Source organism: Molothrus aeneus, chromosome 2 (genome assembly GCF_037042795.1).
Source record: "Molothrus aeneus isolate 106 chromosome 2, BPBGC_Maene_1.0, whole genome shotgun sequence".
Classification (NCBI taxonomy): Eukaryota; Metazoa; Chordata; class Aves; order Passeriformes; family Icteridae; genus Molothrus; species Molothrus aeneus.
Window position 1 is genome coordinate 110,403,262 of NC_089647.1, and position 22,154 is coordinate 110,425,415.

At 40.4% G+C, this 22,154-nt stretch overlaps 1 protein-coding gene across 1 annotated transcript in view; it reads right to left on the reverse strand.

Annotated features, from left to right (window-relative positions):
* Positions 1-22,154, reverse strand: part of LOC136553749 (amine oxidase [flavin-containing] B-like) — a 52,588-nt gene that overhangs the window by 28,188 nt on the left and 2,246 nt on the right. The window contains exons 2-3 of the mRNA XM_066545501.1: positions 6,543-6,637; positions 5,568-5,705 (exon numbers count right to left, since the gene is read on the reverse strand). Of these exons, the coding sequence (XP_066401598.1) occupies positions 5,568-5,705; positions 6,543-6,637 (233 nt within the window). The remainder of the gene's footprint in view (positions 1-5,567; positions 5,706-6,542; positions 6,638-22,154) is intronic.

The following is a 22,154-nucleotide window of genomic DNA, read 5'->3' on the forward strand; positions in this document are numbered from 1 at the left end:
AAGCACAGATTTATAGGGACTTTGTTTCTAAATACTCTTTGATACTGGGCTTGTATGTGGCTTTCAATACCTGAATTAAACCAGTCAACAAAATGAATAAAATAATTTGAAAACTATTCAGCATTTCTAGAATAAGTCTTAAGAAAAATTTTCCTTCCCTTCTAAAAAGCAGGTAAGTGGGGCATAAATAAATAAAAACAAAGGAAAAGTGGAGCTTCATTTGAAAGAAAGCTTCAAAAGAGCATCTGCCCACAGCATAACTGAGTAGACACACTGTCCCACAACTAGAACACTGGGTTTATGTAGAACATGACTGTGGGGTCACTAAAAATATGAAAACTTACATAAAATTTTACAGACGTGAGACCCAGTATGCTCAGCCAGTTGTTCCAGTATTAAACATACATTTCTCTAATTCTGTTTTCCTGTAGACATTAATCAGCTTCTCAAGGGAAACAAAAATCACCTCTACAATCAGATGCAATGAAGCTTTTCTCCCAGCAGCCTCAATTAAATAATCTAGGTGGGAGCACAAGTCCTTTTCCTTGTCTCCTCACCAACAGACCGTGGAGTCTGGGAAAGCTAAGACTCAGGAAGATTTTTTCCCCCTCAAATTTAATTAAGAATTGCATACTTTATTCACAGATCATTTTTCTTACTGCTTTCATCCTCATGCTAGCATTAGGTCACAGCTTCCAGCCTTCCATTCAATCTTCCTGATCAATAAACATCCCTTGCAAGACCCTGCTTTACAGCCCCCATTAACAGATATCACTTTATAATTTTCCTGTCCATAATTGCTTCTTTTAAGCTGCTTTAATCCAAATATCTTTTGGATTAATTTAATTTAAAAAGTCCTAATTAGGAGATTTCTTTTTGCAAATACTGCTAGCTGGCTGATGTGGAGAAAAGGGAAGATGCCTCTCTATTCACAGGGCAGGTCCAGTGAGACCAAACAAGTCCAGCTTTTCCTACACTCCTGCCAAAAGCTGCTCTTCATTCTCTGACTGAAGGACATCCCTTCTGGGGGTCTGGAAGATGCTTTCACCAACTTGAGCTTGACCACCTCAGACTCACTTTTGAAGCTACAAGTGGGTGTGATAATGACAGAACATCTTGTGGCAGGAATGTCTGCATCCCCATCTCCAGTAAAGGGTTAAAATAACATAGATCTGTGTTCCAGTAATGACACCTGACACTACCAAGGCCCTGCAGCAATTTAAGTGTCCTTGAATTTACTTGGCTTCCCTTTCAAGAGAGCAGATGCCCAGCTTCTTCCACATTCAGATGTCTTCCCAGTTCCCCAAATTCTTGTTCACAAATTGCCACCAAAAAGGAGAGAAAACAAAAGACAAGAGGCCATTTCACCTCCTATAAACTGATAGCCCCCGAGTCTCACAGTCTTTTCATTCTCTGACTGCACTCTAATTGACATATCCAAAGAACAATGAAAGCACTTTTATTAAGCCATTCAAAAATGCACTTAAGCAGTTATGTTCTATACTGCAGACTATGCCAGAAGATACTGCCCTCAGACTTGCAGACAAGGCAGGTGAAAAGCTTAAACAAATCATATTGCTTAGCTTCAGTGCATATATCACAGATATCACAGAAGAAACACCACTAAATTCTGCAGCTTTAGACACAGCAGTCACTTACCAGCTGCTAATTAAATTCCAATACAACATGACCATCATATTTCTAATTCATGAACAAGACCACTGCAAACTGCATTTTAATAAGCACAATAGTGATGAAAATGAATGACACCCAAGAGGGCTGTAAAATTTTGTTCTGCAAGTCTACTGTAGATCAGTAGGCAACCTGGCAAAATCAGTGCAGATTTGGGGTCCTGGTTAAAAGTACTGTGTGCATAGGATTAAATATTCACCCTCATGATCTGCTGCAGGCAGGGTTCCCATTATCACTCTCCCCAGAGCTGTCAATTATTAATCTTTGGATGAAAGTGGTGCCAAACTTCAAGTGGGCATGACATGCATTCAGACACCTCCAGCCAGTGCTGCTGGCACAGGGATGAGCATGAGGAAACTCCATCTTCTTACAGGGAATTTAACTGAGGGAATGATGGGGTGGCAAGTTGCTGTCAAGAACTTTTCCAGTGACTGGGGAGGGGATGCTTCATATTTCCCCCAGCATCTTAACATGAAAGACCCCCAGGATGGGTGCTGGGGCCTTTTTAATGAAAAAACAACCAAAGAAACAACTCAATTATAACCACAAGAGGAATATTTCAGGTGCAACAGGTTGTGAAAATACCAGTTTCCTCAGCCAGCTGTTAGCACTATCTACTATCCTGCCCTGAGACAACACAGAGATTAGAAGGAACAAGTGTTTCTACCATTTTTTATAATAAGGAATTCCCAGGAAGCATAAATGGCATTATCCCATAAAAAGATCTGGTAGAAAATAGGATCAGAGGATGTTCAGTTGGCACCACAGCTGGATAAAGAGTGGATCATCCCCACAGCACATGAAGGAAACATGTAAAAACATTCACTGGGCAAGCCATTCATACAAATAAATGTTTCCTGACAGAGATTTAGGACTGCAGAGCAAACCAGTTCCACAGGTACCTTGGAGAATGGACCTGTCTTACAACTAAAAATATGGAAAATTTGTGTTTTAAAATGCAGAAACTTGGCATAGCTAATGAGACTCCACAGAAGTGAAGTGCAGCTTGAATTAATAAGGAAAATTTGTTAATTAAACCCCCACAATAACTGGCACATTTTCATATTTCATTCTTTCCAGAGACTGTTGCATGGTAAAAATTACTGGGACTATATGCTCTTAGCTTTGCTTTTTTAAAAAAGTCATTTTGGTGAGAAAAATAAGCACCACTAGTCAAAAGTAGCAAATGTGCATATCTAAGGTAGGACCCTGAATCCTCTCCTGGGCACCTAAGAATTTCTTCCCATTTTAAGAAACATTTTTACAGATTTTACATCTGCCTACCAGTCCAGTGGGAGAACTGTTAGGAGGTGATGACTTCTCAGACAGTTCTGCTTTTGCTTCTTAAATCTGGATTTATGAACCTACTTTCAGTTAGGCTATTGAAAAATCAGCGGTGTTCAGGCAACAATTTGCCTACCAAATACTACTTACAGAGCTATACTAATTTTCTCACTAGGGCTGATGAACCAGTATTTATAAAAATGAAAAGAATATACTAATCTCTTTTCAAAGACCATGAAAAAGGCTGCTTAACAAGTGGAGGGAAAAGAAAAAAAAAATTAGGGCAAGAAACATAATTTTGAGTTTCTGTGAAAATATCACACGTCATATAAGCAAGACCAAAAATAATCTCACAATAGAACCAGGCATTAAAAAAGATTAAAGGAGAAAAGAACCATGCAACCCAATCAAGCTGGTAAAGCCTAATTAGCAGAGACCCACCCAGAGATCAACAAAATGCATTCTTTTCATTTTGTAGTACAAAGAAGCTGCATATATTACTTGTATTAAAAAGCCTCTAAAATGAATTTAATTAACCATGAAAGGCTTTATTTTGCCTTTGGGTATAAGTAAAAACAGTGGCTGATTTTACAAGATGCACTGTGATGCCTGATTTTTGTGCAGCAAAAAGAAGAATTTAAACGTTTAGGTTTCGTTGCCTCTCTGGGCTCAGATAATTTTGTGGTCCAGAATTTAATTACATTTGACCACAGTCACAAAGCTTGGGTCAGCATGTGAGTTCAAATTCACACAGGGGACACAGCCCTTTGTGTATTTTGAATCTACAGCTTGGGAGCACTGCCCAGATTTCAAGGAACCCACGAGCACTGTACATTTTCAGGAAAACCATGGACAAGCCTCACGGTTCAGGAACCTGCAAGGAATGTGTTGAAGATACATGAAATGCTAAAGATTTGGCCACAAGACAGTGCATATGTTTATTATATAGTGCTCACATGCCAATTATTTAACTGTGAGTAATTCTTCACCTACGTTAATGATTCCCCACAATTGTATAAACACAGGAGGAAAATGGAAATAAAGGATTTTAAATGAATGAATTCACAAAATGCAAAGGATGTGCTGCTGACTGTGGAATTATCTCTTCTCTTTACCTCTTGCTTGGCTAGCAGGGAGTTCTGGCACACATTTTTCTCCCTCCTCTATTCAGGAACTCCTACAGGCAATTGAGCCTACAAACTGTTTCCATATAACCTTTAGGCTCTTAACATGGCTTGGGAGTGCCCAGCCAGCAGCTGGGATCTCTCTCCTTGGAGACTTTCAACACTTGACTGGGAACAACCCCAATAAACAGTGATTTCTGGCAGTATTTTGGAATGCCACCATGCTTTTCAGGACAGCAGGTTGCCCTGAAGAGCTGGGCATCCTGACTGGCCATGTCAAATGTTTCCCCTTGTGGCATGACCTCCTATCACTGTCAGGGAGATTTGAAGGCTAAAAACTGTGAACAAACAGAAAATTTGGCTTTGAAAACAATGCCAGAGGCACACAAAACAGAGCAGTGTGGAAGTACCCATTAGTTCTACCACAGAAATTATAATTACAGACAGTCACCATAGCAAATCACTTTGAGAACACTTTTTTTTAATAACAATTGAGTAGAAAAAATAATGGAAAACATGACAGGACATCTTTTCTCTGTTGCTGTTTTAAAAACTGTCAATGTCTTTAGCCTTTGATCAAACATCAACTACAAATATTTTGCCAGTCATTGCCCAATGGCTTTTCCTAAGCATACAATGAAATCCAGAGTTAACTTCCTTGGTCTAACAAGGAAAGTTTCCTTTCTGTGCAAGTGCAGCACCGGTCTATATCAGGAAAGGAGAAAGGATGCTCTTTTGGAGAATGACTACTGAGAATACGTGGGCTTTTTAACAGCTTTGCCATAGCTGTTCTATTTCAGACCATGTGGAGGCTCAGATCTGCCTCCACAAGACTGTCTGATTCCCAGAGCCTTTTGCAGTTACTATTTTGCTATTCTGCATGTTAAGTCTCTCCATCAGCACAACCAGACATAGCCTTTCACGTTCCTTTCATCAGCATAAAAATTGTCACTGGTTCAGGAAGCCCATCCTGGGAGACTTTCAGCCTCCGGGAGATACCTCCAGGACTTCTGAAAGGGATTTTCAGACACCTTGGGCAGTGCATATCAGAGCTGACCTACACAGAAGAGTCACAGTTTAAAACCTGTGAATGTCTTTAACCTTTGATCAAACATCACCGACTAATATTTTGCCAGTCATGGCAGAATGGCTTTTCCTAAGGACATAATGAAACCCAGAGTCAAAACAAGGAAGTTTTTTGAGAGCTTTCATATAACCTGAACCACAGCATGAGCTAACAGGAGGCACCCACAGGGTACACAAATAAATATGTGTGTGTGTCATAATTTGTACTAGTATAGTAATTTGTTGGTGATTTCATTATCAACGCACTTATTTTTTTAACCAACAAACTCAGATGCTGCCTACTCAAACAGGTATTCTCCACTGCAGCAAGAGTAGGAAACAAGGAGGAAGACATCACTACAATGTTCATGTTTACAGCAGCAGCTTGAGAGCATCTCTTACCTTGACATGGTGAATCAGGTGCTCAACTTCATTCACTTTGTATGTCTCTATTCCCAGCTCTTTAGAGAGCCTCAGGAGACGATTCTGTGTTGGCCCCACGTAAGCCCCTCCAAGGTCCACATATTTAACTTGCTTATTCTGGTTTATCACACACAACACACACAAAGGGGAAGAAAAAAAAAAGCAAAAGCAAAAGAGATAAGCCCTTTGTAAATAGCACCCAACTTAAAATCCATAGGAATGAAATGAAATTAAATCCTCCCAGGGCATTTTTGGCTAAGATTCTTCTCTCCATGGAAAACAAATTCTTTGGTAGAGTTCTGGTGTGGTGAATACTGAGTTCATAACCATCATGTTGATTATAATTTGGAGTTCATAACCAAAACAGGTGACCCATTGTTACATTACAGCCTTAAAAAGAGGAGAGAGCCTGGCAGGCAGAGAGAGGAGAGTCAGAGACATCTGTGCAGCTCTTGCTCAGTCAGGCATCTCACCAATGACCAATTTAAAACACACTGTCCTAGGAAGCAGCACAGGCAAGATTTTCTAATGGGCAGAATGAGAGGGAGTGGCTCACATCAAGACAGAGCAGAAGAAAGGAGTGAAAGGAGTTGTTCTAGTTCCCAACTAGCCCTGCCCTAAACCACTCTGTATGGGCCATGCCACAGCTCAGCTCAAACTCTGCACAGCATAGTTGGCCTCATGTGTATTTCTTCCACAGAGATTTCTGCAGTGTCTTTCCCCAGGAAATGAATTTGGAACTTAGCTAATTGTGTTCTCCATCCCAGGTGGATGACTCCAGAGCCTGAAGATCACAGAAATATTCTGTCCCCACCATCATAACAGTCTTTCCCTTCTCTTTTTGGTACAAGATGAGGAAATTTCCCACCTGCTGGTACTCTAGAATTTTTCCCCCACATGGCACACTCTGTAAGTATGAATATGTGGGATACAAATGGCTCTGGGGATAATTACCCTTACGGTGAAAGTTCTTCCACCAACTCTGTCATTGGCTTCCAGCAGCACCACATTCAAGCCTGACTCAGTCAGTAGCTTGGCTGCTGAGAGACCTAAAAGATAAAAAGAAAAGCAATTAAAGAATACTTCTGTGTATACACTGCACAGCTCCTGTGATTTGATATGTAAATACTCTCATAGCTGTCCATCCAAATCCTGAATTTTTCATTCAAACACTGTGCCAGAGTGGTGAGGTGGTGGAACTAAAACCCTCAAAACCCAATAATCATCAAAAGGAACTGAACCCACCTAATTAAACAGTTTGTTGTCCAATTTTACATGTGCTGAGCAAGTTTTGCACCACATGCTCAGGAATTCTGATGCATCAGCCGGGCCTTGGTACAATGGTCACCCAGCCAGGCAGGAAACCTACAAACTTTACTGTTTGTAAACAGAAAGCTGTCCTCTCCAACATTTCATTTTTATATAACCCCAAAAACAACAAAAAAGGAGGAAGTATTATCAGGATTTTCCTAAATTAATGAAGTTTTCCTGACACTTGTTCTATGTCTCTCTCTTTCCAGTTCTGAATATTTTTGAGCACAGTAGCAAAGTTCCCACACACAGTCAGGTCAGAGGTTTCATCTCCAGAAGAACACATGGTCTGACTAAGAGATAGAATGCGCAGCTGTGTGTGACAACAAGAATTAAAAATATGGGTAAGTCTACCACAAAAAATTGCTTTTTTCTCATCCATTTTTTAATACATTTTATTTCCATCTTGCGACTCTTGAAGCTGAGACACCCAAGTGAAGGAACAGTAAAAATAGAGGGGGCAATATCTCTTTTTAGTTGTGGATGTCATAAATCCTCACAATTGCAGTGGAAAATATCAGAGTCAAGCCCTGCAGCAAGTGTGTCAAGCTGCTGTGGGAATGAAGAGAAATAGAAAGGGTGCACATGGAGGGAACCCAGCCCACAACCTCTCAACTTCCTAAGAACACCTCTGCCTTTTACTTCAGCACACAAGCTGAGATTTAAATAAACCAAGGTGCTTACATTGGCTACAAGTGAATTTCTAGTAGGACAAGAGCTATATTCTAGCAGGCTGTATCATCCTTTTGAACCAACAGGATGTGTTGAATAAAGTTCAGCAAGAGGCCAGGCTGGAAGCTACACTCATACATCATAATTTATCTCTCCTTTTGGCTCCCTGCCTCGTTACCATGAGAATGCAATCAGCTCCCTCTGTGTGTCCTAGTACATGCAGTTTTTGTCATCCAAACAGATTGTTCCAAGCAGAAAGCAGCCGTGGAAGAAATGGCAAAAAGAACTGACAGCAAAAACAGATGGCTCAAGCTAACATGGCAGGACTGAATGAAATGAAAAGGAAGAAAATATAGCAGTCCTGGGGAGAGGCTACAGAACATTCTGGTCGCCAACTCATGGACTGGGGGTAGGAGAACCCAGTCCTGTTCCTAGGCCTGTAGTGAAACTGCTGCAATGTGCTGCAGTTATGCTCTTTCTTTGTCCATCTGAAAAAAATAATAAAAAATAAAGGAAAAAAAGTTACGATAGTGTAGACCTATCTGAATAATTTGACATTTTCCAAAGAACAGCTGCAGATGTTTCCATTAAAACATCATACCCTCCTGCCTTTTTTTTTTCCTAGTTTCATGGCCTTATTTATCTTGGGTTTTCACGTAAATGTTTTGTGAGAAAACCAGTAATGAAACTGATAAAGGTCTTTCCATACTTCCTACTGAGGAAATTATATTGCAAAAACATCTGGCTGGATCAGTGGCCTTGACTACACTCAAAAATATTTGAAGAGACCAAGGAAGAACATAATACAGAAACAGCCATGGTATGTAAACATGGACCACCCCTTCAAAAAACTTGCAAAGAGAGATTGGCTCCTGGAGAAAAAATAAGCAACAAATCTCCTAAATAAATCTGGCTTATCTGTCAAAGAAAAAAAAAAAAGAAGTTACTTCTCAAAAAAGACAAATATTTCATCAGCTGGGAGAGGATCAATAGTAGTTATTAATAATTTACAGAATGAATGCATAAACTGAAGGCTGCTGTCACTGAAGGTCTCTGCTGGCTTTTCATGCTAACAGGTATTGAGTAATCAATTAATAGCATTCAGTTACCAACACTGATTAAGGGATATGAGATTTGACTTTCTTTATTAAAATCTAATGAATAAACATTGCAGTGCAGCTGGGAACAAAGGCAGTTTATTCCCAGGACCTGAACCAACAGAGAAGTTTGTAAAAGGATAACTCTCTAGATTCCACTGAACTGCAGCTGATTGGCAGCCCAGGTACCACCTCCTCGTTTCCTCCTGCACCTTTCATCCACCTGACTGCACCTACCCAGTATTTACTCCCCATTTTGGGGCATGTGCCACCTTTCCCCCACCCCCTGCCACATACACACATGGACCTGTTGAGATGGACCATGGGAGTTTCCTCTTCCCTGAAGCAAAAACAAAATCCAGAACAGTGTTGAGGGAAGGATCAGGCTCATTAATATCTCACTGCCCTGTCCATGCCCATCCTCCAGCAGATCTGATCTCTGCAGGGGCCGGGATGTGTCCTTGGGGCTTGGAAGATGCAGTTTGCAGGGTTCCAAACTAAGCATCACCTGATCAGTTCAAGGGCTGCTGGTCCCCCCCTTCCTCTCAGCCACTTCACAGCTCTGTTCTGGGCACAAGTTTGCTGCAGAAATCATCACAAACACATAACAGGAAAAAGATGGAAGAAGCAAAGGCAGAGGATCAGGAGGGTCAGAGGGCACAGCAAAAGACAAAAGTAGGTCTCTTAGCACACACAGAACAGGATAACTCAAGGCTGCTGGTGACAGAGACCACATCACAGTGCAAGTGTCAGGTGGAAATGTTGCTGGTTTTGGTGCCTCACACATTGGGAATCACAGTACTGCCACATCACTCCATACCTGTTCCTGGAGCTGAACCCAAGCCCCCAAATGGGCTCTTGGACTGTCACTATAATAACAGTGAGGGGAGTGGATGTTTGGGAGGGAGAGCTCTGAGCCAAAGTGGTACAAGGGCAGGGAAGGCACCAGGAACAGCAACAAAAGCATATTAAAAGGGAAATGAACACTAAAATGTGAATACTGGGGTGTGAGGTTGAGGTTTGCTGCAGAAAACCCCACAAACCACAGCCTCTTTTCTGGGCAAGTGGCAAAGTGGTCTCTCTGTGCCTTGACTGCCGCAAACAGAGCACACACAATACCTGTGAAGCAAGGCCTGGAAAAATCAGTCACACACGAAATAAGGTCTCCTCTCGAGAAGTTTAACCCTTCACATGTTTCACATTCCAGCTCTGCCTCTGGCTTACCTGCCACTTTAACACATCACTAACAAAAGACAGGTATTTGATATTGTCCCCATTCTTCACAAGCAAGGCAAAGAGCTGCATTCAAATGCAAAAACCATCCAAAACTGTGACTGATGCTATTATTGCTCCTATGTACAGTATTCTGTCACCCAGAGGCAGATTCCCCTGCTCCCCAGGAGCATTTCAGTAGAATCAGATCTGAATTGCAATATAAGGGCTCAGCCACTTTTGCCACCACTTCACAGAAGACAGGAATTGGATGCAGTTTCCAGCACAGGTCAGCTTTCTCCACACAGAGAGCCATATATAGATATTTAGAGAGAGCTACAGCAGAAATCAAACAGTTAAGCAGCCTCACCTGCAGTTCTGCTCAAAGAACCAACAGGCAGGTAATTAATGCAAACAACAAAGAAGCAAAGATGATAATTTGAAGCCCCAGATTGAAAATACCACCGTGTTTAGAGGATGCTTAACCGGGCAAGCCTCCATCTGTCACCATGGCAACCTGGTACCCAAGGCAGCCACCCAGAGATGCTGGTGGGAGATTGCCTCCCCCAGAATCTTATAACACAAGTTCAAGTCACGAAAATCATTCCTCTCCCCATCGTGCAGCACTCTGCATTCACACAGAGTGGACTCAAATGTAATCATCACAGTAATTATTTCATCTTCAGTTCCAACTTCTTTCTTTCTTGATGTCTCTGTACCTACTAAACACCTTAAATTGCACCATTTCACTAAACAGTTTCATTACAACCTCACTTCCTAACATCAACAGTTTTCTTATCCTGAGAGAATGATTAATTCAGATTTTTAATTAGTTTTTAAAACAGAAAATCTTAAATACCTATTCTAGGGCAAAATATCCAAACTGCTATTTAATAAAATCATAGCATCATTAAGCTTAGAAATATTTCCAAGATCACAGAGTCCAACCTTTATTATATATATTTATATATTTGTGTGTGTTTATTTGGATTACATATACTTGTATTATATATAATATAAATATTATATTTATATTTGAATTTACAAATGTGATAAGAATCTCATTTTTCATCTGACCCCCATGTGCCATACAATGTAGCCCTATGATCAAATATATTTGACTATCTAAAGAGTATTTTGAAGCATATTTTCTAAAATACCCTGAAATTTAATAACACCATTCTATTCTGCCTGGAATCAGCAATTTTACTGAAACACCCTTTAATCTTAGCATTTCACAAAAAAAAAAAATAAAAACACTAGAAAGGACATGACTGGAAGTTGCATCTCTGAAAAGCTGTAAATTTCTGAAGGCATTCCTGTTGTACTTTCTCTGCATTACTCACTACTTTATCATGTTCCTCCATAATTATTATCTCCTTTCTAGGAAAAAAAATTGCTTCTCTTATATAATTATTAAAATCATCTACGAGTTCTAAATTTTAATTCATGGAGGGAGCAAAGAAAATTCTGAGCCACAGGCACTCAATTAATAGCTTCTAAAATGGCTGGCACAAAAAAAAAAATTGTTCACCTGATAACCATAAAAATTCCTCCCTTTGACTAAAATTGTACATTGAGCAGGAAGAAATGCTGTCATTGTGCTTGTGCTGTATTAACTTGCAGATCTTAATGCAGGACTTCCTCCAGTTCATGGAATTTGCCAACATTTTCCTCCCTGTATTTATTTTGACACAAAAGATATGTTTGCAAAGGGTTTTTTCTTTCCTGGTTGTCAACCTGTTCAGCCACATCTAAATGACTGAGCCTGCAGAGATGTCAGGGAGCAGAGGCTGCTTTGCACAGGGCCAGAGGGCAGAGCAGCCTTGGTGCAGCCCAGAGCAGAAAACAAACATTGCACCAGGCTCAGCATCAGGATGTGCCCAAAAATGCACCTTGGAAATGGGATAACACTCAGCCTGCAGAACAAGCACAGTCCTCTGCCCTGGGGTTAATGGAGAAATTGTGGGATGCAGAAATGTTTCACAAGACGGACAGCAAAAAAAAGGAAACATTTTGCAATTGTTTATATACAGACAAATAAGACTTCAGTTCAGGGTCTAAGGTAGGTGAACTCAAGTATTTTTAACACAATTATTCAATTATTCAACAGATGGATGTCCATAGATTTTTAGCACATTGAAGCTGTTATTTTAGTAATCTTCATATTCCTCTTCTTTATCTTGAATATAAGTCTCATTTTCACCAGAAAAGCCACTTCTTTTCTTAATTTAGGTGATGAGTCTCAAAGAAAAAAAAACTTAAAAAAAAACCCCAAACCCAAATAAACAAATAAAAAAATCCCCACCTGAAGTATCTAAAATGTTAAGAAAAAAACCCAGGAAATCTGTCAAAACCTACAAAAAGTTACAGAAGCTGCTATTGCTGTGGGATCACATGGGAAGTACAACTTCCCTCACTATTAGATGTCTTTGTACAGTATCCCTGACCTACCATTGATGCTCAGGAATACTTGCAAAATACATACAGCAAATAAATGAATTTGGCCAAAACTGCTGCACTGTACCCAAAGAAACAAAATCCATCTGTTAATGCTGCAGAAGGACATTTGGAGAGAACACCAATTTAGTGGTCAACATAGCTGCAGTGAATGAGGTCCATAAGAAGAAACTGAGAGGAACATGCCCCAAGCAGGTGAGGTAAATTGTGGGGGAAAGAGAAAAAGCACTCCATCAATCAGGAATTAAGTTTCAAGCATGTAAAAATCAGATCAGTTAGCAGAAGAATCCAGTTTGCTGCTGCTTAGACCTAAGTACTCAAAAATTCAAACAAAACCCCTCCTTGTTTATACTCAGGGCTCTCTGACCTCCTTCTGAGAAATGTCCCCACCACATCCTGTAATTCAGTGCCACCAGCATTAGTGACAGTTTCCATGTCCCTGTGTTCCTGGAGGGACAGAGGGCAGGAGCAGGGAGAAGACGTCACCCACAGCCAAGCAGACATTTTGCACCAGTGGGATTTCTCCTTGGTGCTCCACAGCTCCTTCATTGCATTGCTGTGCTAGAAACTGCAATTTAATAGAAACTGCCTTGGTCTTGTCTGTGCTCTAATGGACACAATCTGATTACTATTCCACCTCTGAGAGATCGAACCTGGCACTGGTCACCTTTAGCTCTGTCACCCATCATCAGCCAGACAAAAGGTTTTAATTGAAATAATGGCTTGAGACAATAATGCCTGCAAGGCATTAGAGATATGGATTGTAAATAAAACAAAAATCAAGACAACAACAGCAACAAAAAAGCAAAAACCCAGGGTCTGGGTGAGTTAAGGTGGTACAGGATTGTTTTGTAAGGTTCCTCACATTACAGAAAGGTTGAGGAATTTTGCTCTTGTGAAGAATTCTGTGCCTTCAGTGTGAAGGCAACCTTTTAACTTCTCTAATTTGGGCCATCTCAACAATAGTAATTTAGATATCTGATTCAATCATACCAAAGAAAATTCAAAAATTATAGTTCAGAACCTACAACCATGGTAGAACTGGGCCAATGTAAGTTGTCACTCTCAGTCATGCCTTACCTTCAAAAGAATACAAAAAAGACCAGAAAAGCAACTCTTTTTTGACCCACGTATTTTGGCCATGGGGAGAGATCTTCTGTTTTCCTAAACTGTATCATCATGCTGCAATTAATGCCATTAAAATGAATATCACTTACCTAGAACATTACAGAGCTAGGGAAAACAACAAAATTACAGTTTCAGAAACCCCAAGGAGCAAAAAGAGACATTATCAACCTATCTGCTTAAAATGTACATTTACTTAAAATATTTGTACAAAAGACCTAACATTTCTGGCTAAGATACAGCACTCTATGAGCAAATATAATTTATTTCTGTTGGCATTTCATTGTCTAGACAAGCAATGAGTTTTTCTGTCTGAACTCTAATTCTGTAATTTTGTAACCGAGGTCAATAAGAGCATCCCCATGAGTTAATGGGACTTCATGGGAGCATAAACTCTAGTCCCAGCTTTCTGTGATCTCTTCTCCCTGTAAGAGCTCATGGATGATCCATTCACGGTGCAGGGAGCAGCATTTATTAAGCATTTATTAAGTTCTTAAAACCAGAATTGCAAACATCCAGCCTATGCTTGTCCCAAGCTTTGCAGCTGGTTAAGTGATACAAAGCCTGGGCAGATATGAGTGAGATGACCAAAGCTGAGGGGTGTTAAGCTCAAGCCCTGCCAAGCATGGGATGAAGACAATTTGTGACATTTGGGTGGAAACACAACACATGTGGTACCTTTTCAGTGCTACCCAGCCTTATGTACTGAAGACAGCTGTTCTGCCCAAGGCTTCCCTCATTTCCACTTCACTTTTACATCTGAAGTTCCCCCTGAAACTTCATATTGACAAAACTGGGCACTCCAGATTTTCAAAGGTTGAGTGTTTCTGGTATCAATCATTTACTGTATTCTCTTCATTTAATGGACTTGTCATGGACAGCCATGGCCACCTCACACTTTAAAGCATGTCAGAATTCTTCTCCTAAGCTTCAGTCAGGTAAAAAAACCAAACCCAAAAACCTTCTGCATGTCCTTTGCTATGGCTCCAGGATATACTGGAAAAGTTCATATTAATAATAATATTAATAATATAATTATCATTTATACTCTGATATTATCACACACCCTCAGTCCCAGGGCCTCCTTTAGCTTAGATCATCCCTTTCTGCTAGTTTACCATCTGGGCTGCCTCAAAACACAACAGACACAATAGAGGGGGGAAAAAAAGAGAGAACTGAAAGTACTACAGCAAACAGATCACAGCACTGGATCAAATAAAGCTGAGCACAGTGAACTGGCTGAGGGTCTACACAGGCAGTTTCCTAAAGGCATCCTTCCAGGCATTACTATTATGAAGAGATCTACAAGCAAATAAAATGCCAGTCAGATTTACTCTGAAGAATAGTTTTGCCTTCCATACACAGCAATGTGGGGAAAAAAAAGACTAAGCTGCATCTGGAAAATTTTGTAAAATTATGCAACAGTTGCCTCAGAAGAGAAATGCTTATCTGTTTTGCCAAGTCTTGCTTGTTCTCAAGCAAAGAATTCTTTTTTTTAGTCCTCTGAGAAAAGTAAATGCTCAAAACAACAAAATCAACTGGAAGAAGTGAACTTAAAAAATAAACAGACTATCATTCTCATATCTTGACATTAAAGATTGACTTGTAATTTCCCAGATTTCTCAGTATCTAATGACTCACAGGTGTTCACCTAGGCCAGGCTGGGCAACAGCAAAGCCCAGCAGACCCATCATGTCCTCATTCCATGGCTGCTGATTTTGTTTCACATTTTAATTGATCTTCAGCTAATGGTTTTCACACAAATAGCACATAATAATTACAGATTTAAATGGAGCACCTCTCAATGTCACTTCCAAACAGCCATGCCCCAGAGACTCTTTGGAAATTCCTACCATCATCACAGCCCACAAATACAAATAGGTGTGTACACACACACAGAGGCTAAATTGTAAAGCCTACAAGGATTTGTGAACATTTTATTTATTTGAAAAACCAAAAAATTAGGATGAACCCTGCTGAAAGGCCAAACCATTCTCCAGGTGAGATACAAAAGGCTGAGAATGTACATGTCATCTAGAGAAGCCCAAAAGAGAGGCACTAAATAAGATGACTTGTGACTTCCTTCCATCCATCCATCCATCCATCCATCCATCCATCCATCCATCCATCCATCCATCCATCCATCCATCCATCCATCCATGTCTAAGTGCAAGCAGGAGGAAGTTTGAGCCAAACAGTTCATAAAAATATCTCTGCTGTGAAAGAAAAAATGCTGCCACTAGAATGGTACCATTCTGATAGAATGTGTAGGGGCAAAAATGGTGAAGGAAACATAAAAGACAAATATCTAAAGTGGAAAAAATGCATTTACACCCTTTCCTTCCCTCATTTGTGCTTGTTATTTAGCATAACACTGATTCAGCCTCTGGCCAAGCTACCTCATAAAAAATTAATTCATATTGGAACAAAAGAGGTGTCTTGCTCCAATATTTAATACATTCAAACACAGATTTATCACTCAAGCAAAAATGAGCCCAGTTTATACTCAAGCTATCCTAGTAATCCAGGTAATCATGGTGCACAGCATGAAACTGCTGTTTGATCAGCTGTTGCTGTGTGCAGTCAACTGAACAGACTCAATTCAATGTTTTATATATGAATTATACCATCAAGATAAGGAGCAGCTGCCTGGGAGGCAGGAGGCTACAGGGGCATCTTTCCTCCCACCCTCCTCACTTCCAGCTGGGTGGAAACTGAAAAGCATGAAAAAGTTGAATAGTTCAAAGTAATATCTGTAAGATGAGCAGCTTTAAAATGAATCAAAACTTCAGGGAACTTTGTAAACACCTGAAAAATGAAGTGCCAACAGAAGCCAGGTCACCACCATAACTTAATATTTGCAAGATGCCCAAGCCCCTAATGAGCCACAGCCAAACTCTTCAGTGGCAAAAATTAATGCATCTGTGATGTATTGTGCCAGATGTGCCAGTAACTCACAAGATCTCAGACTCTCCAGACTAGGCCACCCATTCTTCTAGGGCTGGTTTCACTTTGCTTTCCCCCATCCTATCCCTTGCTCTCCTTTCTGCTACACAATCACACACAGACCCCCTACAAAAATCCCAACGCCCATCATTTCCTTGGGCAGTTCCTTGCTCTCCATCCACTGCTGCTGCTGCTCCTGATGCTGTTAAGAGCCCACAAAAGTCACACAGTTGAGTCTTGTGGGGCTGTGGGTGGCACAGGAACAGAAACCTACTCTTCCCATAAATAATATTATCCCTGTTTCTTGATTAGGTCAATGCAACTCCTCTCTGACTTGACAGGCACCTCTGACTTTTCAGCACCTCTTTTATTACTAACTTATCCAGAATTCAGGGTCTCCCCAAATGAGACCCTGATGGCCATTCTTCTTTCTCTTCCCTTCCACCCCAAATCTAATAATGGTTTATGGAGAAAATGCAGTTTTCTGAGTGACTTTATACTGGTTTTTCTTTAAAGAAAGCTATTTGAACAGAAAACTGACAGGACAGAGAAGTTGTGCAAAAATGCAAGAGCATGGGTGGGTTATTTAGAAGAATGCTAGTCATTCGTGGTTTAAATACCAATGGCCTATAGTGCAGCCTCACTGACCCCTGAAAACAGCAAAAAAATGTTAAACAAGAATAATGCAGCATTACAAAATTATAAACCTTAGACACGAATCAGTCCACAAGGGGAAAAAAAAACAGTGGATTAGATGAATGACCACATTTTGACCATCCTTCAAAGCAGCAATGATAATAACACCTGACATAAGTTTACAAGGATGAAATAGGTTATCAGCCCAGAAGGAAAATCATGTTAAGTTCAAAAATGGCGATATAAAAATTAAATGATTGAAACTTTAATGAGATGAATGGAATGTGCTCAAGAAACCAAAGCCTGGCTGAAGCCCTGGAGTCCTCACCACAAAAAAGACAAGGACCTATTGCAGCAGGTGCAGAGGACGCCCACGAAGATGGTCCAAGGGATGGAACACCTTTTCTATGAGGAAAGGCTGAAAGAACTTGAGCTGTCCAGCCTGGAGAAGAGAGGGCTCTGGGAAGACCATATAACAGCTCCCAGTGCCTAAAGAGGTTTACCAGAAAGATGAGGATGAAATTCTTAGTAGGGCCTGTCACAATAAGACAAGGGATAATGATTTTAGACTGAAAGAGAGTAGATTCAGATTAGATGTAAAGAAAGTAATTTCTTACAATGAGGATGGTAAAAAGCTGGAACAGGTTGGACAGGAGAAGTGGTGGAAACATTCAAGGCCAGGTTGGACAGGGCTCTGAGCAACCTGTCCCTACTCATTGGAACAGAAGATCTTGGAAGAATGGTCATTGGAAGAATGGCCTTTAGAGAATAGCCCAAACTCTCCTATGACTACAATTCCTCAGGAATGATGACTGATTTTAGAATCATCCCTAAATGGTTTGTAAGGACATCAAGACACACTGTCAGCAAAGGAAATCCAAAGGAAGGTCTTCAATAATCTAGGACCCTGCTCAGTAAACTTTTATAAGCATGATAAACTTCAGTGCTGTATCAGTGCACCCTGTGAAATAACTGCTGCAGAACAGACAGAACACAAAGGCAAACACTCCTCTTTTGGGAAAGGGCAGAGAGACAACATGGCTTTTTGTCATGAAATAACATAACTATTTAATTACAGTTGTCAGTTGTGTTACGGAGAAGGAAACCGTGACAGTGGGAAATGTGCCAAAATCCCCCAGATTGTTTACATACAGAATAATAACTTCTGAAGAAGAAAAGCCTTCTGAATTGATTAAATTATGTGCAAGGCCTAATTCATTGACATTAGCTGCTGTGTAAGATATATAAATACAGAGCAAACTCTCTGCTGGTTTACAATAATACAAGCAGCACTGGAAGTTTACCTCTGGGACTGTCAGGGCTGTGTAAGCCCACACTGCTCAAGCTGCCTCCTTAGGCAGTGCAAACATGAATAAACAGCTTTTTGGCACATCTCTCCAGCTTTGGATAATACTACATACAAACACCACTAAGAGCACCTCCAGCAGTCTACAGCATCCTTGTCAACACACTCCTGAGATCATCATAGACAGCCTGAGAACTCCAGGACGGAACCAGAGCAGAGGGCTGCTCCTCACAGCCACTGGGACCACAGGCACCAGTGTTTAACCCAGAGCTGTGCCACTGTGGTGTCTGACATGGTGCTGCTTGCTGGAGACTGACACTGATCACTCCTTACAGCAGGGGAAGCACAATGAATTGCATCTCTCTAAAATAACTCCTGGACTTGATGGTGCCAAGGAGTAAAACGAGCAAATCGTGATTCATAAATATGCAGAATGTGATCTTTTGCCAACCTCTTGATGCTGCAAGAAAATGAAAGAAAGAGAAGTAGGCAAGGAGAAAGCAAAGAGGATGGATGTAGAGGATGCAGGTGCACATCTCTGGTCCAAAGATGACCAAGTGAATAATTTTTAACTGTGTCTTCATGGAAGGAAGAAGTGCACAAATTGAAATACTCACTCTTTCCATGTCACTATCTTTGACCAGGGAAACTAAGATTCCCAAGACAACCAGCTGGAAATGTCTATGTGAAAAAATAGTGCAGAAAGAACATCACACACTTGATCTGAACCAATTCCCTAGTGCAGACTAACCCCACTCACCACCTCCAGTGTGATTAGGTTCTAGTCAAGTGCTAGACCAATCTCTCACATCTCACCAACTAAAAGAACCCCTGCAGGTGGTTGTCTAAGCAAATAATGCACAGAACTTCCTTACAAAGAGCTTTCAGGCTCTCCTGAAAATCTTGTTAGTCAAAAAAAAAAACCAAAAAAAGGCAATTCAGCAGCATAGATAAGAAAATCCTGTAGACTCTCCAGTTTGTAACCTGAACACCCACTGCTGCACATAAACTTTGGTTCCTACCCAAAGTTTATTTCCCTTAATAGCTTAACATATTTCCTATCATAGAAATAACAGCAATTCCTTTCCCAAAGTTTTGCCATCCTAACTTACCTTTTTTCTCCTTCCATGGTAGTTCTCACATTTTGCTGAACATACTGAATGAAGTTTCCTTAACAAAACGCTTTCATAATGGTTAAATAAGCTAATGAAAAACCTTTCCTTAATGAAGCATCACCCTGAGCCCTGTGAGATGAGATGGCTCCTGCAGGTAGGCTGGAAAGCTTCTTATCAAATCAACTCTCAGACCAATTAGGAGGTCTCAGACAGTGAATTACAAGAGCTGTCCCTGCTGCCTAGGCTACTAAACCATTTCACAACATTATGCAGGTGCTTTCTGTTCTGTTTACTGTGCATTTCCAAGTTTTTTTCTGTGAAATGTCCAGAAGTCAAATGCAGATTCCCCCTAACTGGCTCCTTCTGCTGTAGCCATGAGAGGTTGAGTACAAAAGGAATAAATTCCTGCTGTCAGATACAGAGACAGGTGACTGAAAATGGGAACCAAGAACCTCATCATGCCAACTGACAGGAAAATATCCTGGATTCCCTTTGCCACAAGTGCATCCCAGAGGGGTGACATTCCCTGGAGAGGGTCAGAGTCCCCCCACTGACCAATCCAACCTGGTTCATCATGAAAAGCTGTTTCATCCATGCCCTCAGTTTGGTTTTGTGGGGTTTTTTCTTCTCCAAATGGACATCTAGCATAGGACTCCCAGACTAGTAATGTTCTCCAAAAACATTGTCTTGTTTGGTAAACCATCTTTTCAGAGGAGGAGCATTGAGACATTGTAATTTACTACCCGAGGGCAAAAAGAAACAACTGAATCTACTCAGTATCTATTCAGTATCTACTGAATATTATGTATTTCATCTATAGTTTTCTTACAACTTATCCCAGATTTGTTTTAAAACACAATTTTGCCCTCTGCATCAGTCTGTTTTTAAATAGATAGAATACCATCAGATAATAGCCCTCAAAACACCTGGTCTGTTTTGGGATGTTTTGGGATGTTTTTATTTTTAAAGTAACTAGACAGTGGTTCACAGGTGCAGTGAGAGCTACTGTAATTATATAGCACATTAAATTGTCACACAAATTGAAAGTGAGGCTTAAGAAGAGTAGAGAACACAGTGGCACCAATATAATGCAAGAATAGGTATGGAAATATTTTTTAAACCCAACATAACAATAGAATTCCTTTATCTTACATTATGTTTTGGTTCTAAGCTTACAGGAACATGGCAGGTTGCTTGTGAACAGCAAAACACCAAACATTACTTCAAATAACACTATAATTAACAAAAGACTTCACCTTTAAGGAAAAAAAAATCAATTAACCTCACTTTGATTGTAAAATCTGTGCACTAGAGATTTAAGAGAAGCATTTTCTTAAGTAGGACTGGCATAAGATTAGAATAAAATCTGATCATTTACTTGAAAACAAAACCAGGAAAGCAGTTCCCAAGACAAAAGCAGGGACAAGAAGACACTTTTGAAAACAAAAGGAGAAAATCTGTAAAAAAAATCTCTGAGCAGATTTCAAGATTTTATTTGAAGTCATTGGTGTCTCAATTTAGAAGACAAACAAGTTTGATGCTGTCACTTTATAGTTTTCTCATAGTTGTTTTGACGCTCGTGCTTGAGGAGCCCTTCAAAGTAAAAGAGAAGACTCCAAGCAAAGAGAAGAATCTGTCACAATGCACATTCCAGCTCTAGGAGGGTCTGTTATGCTTCTGATCTAAATATTCTTTAGTACCAGGCATACTGCATGCAATGTGTGGCTAAGCATTTTCATATATGCCTTTTGATTCTGGGAAATTTTCTTTTACAATATTTCTTTTTAATCTGCACCAGTTGCAAAAAAATTTCAAAAGCTTTTGCTGAAGTTTTACCCATAAAAGAGAATCTACCCTTAATAAATCCTCCTGTTCCTCCAAGGTCTTCATTATCCTCAATATTATTGAGATTACCTGACATCTTCAGAAAAGCCACAGACCATTACTTTGACTTGAAAGAAATGAAGACTAATTTTGAGTAGATTTTCATTACATAAAATTTAAACTGCTCCTTAGTTTTATTCTTCCCTTTTATCAAACCTACAATAAAAAACGCTAAAAATTATTCAGCAAAGGAAGTGGCATCTTCAGATAAAAGAACAGAGACCCACAGGGTTGTGAAGGCCTCTGCACTGTTATTTCATTTTCAAGTTTTCAGTCTTTAAACCCTACTAATTACATCTGGATAAAAAGACATGCAGAGCTGCTGCCAAGGAGGGACTGAGCCTGCAAATGCACAGCTTGCTTTACCTGCAGAAATAAAGAGAAAGGAGATGGCCAAGGGGCAGCTCTGACACTTATTTGTGTGTGTGCATCCTCCTGCTGGCACAGCAAGTCTTTGTTTGCTCTGCAATCCCCTGCTTTGCTGGGGCTGGAGCACACCTCAGTGTGACAAAAGCCTTCTGCTGTTTGTTTTCACAGGCAGCAGCCACAGAGCCTGGGCCAGAAGAGCCTCAGGCAGCTCAGATCCAGAGACTTTCTGAAGGAACACACGGGAATTGCGGAGCAGCAACAACCCTGCTCTCCAAGGGGTGCCTCATTCTAAAAATCAAACACTTCACTCTCTGGTGGACAGGAGCAGAGATCTCTGCAGCAGCTGTGCATGTTAGCAGGGGTTCTAAATCAGGGTAAGGAGATCTAAAACCACAGTTCCATCACCTGGCTGCAAGTTCAATGATGTACAGAC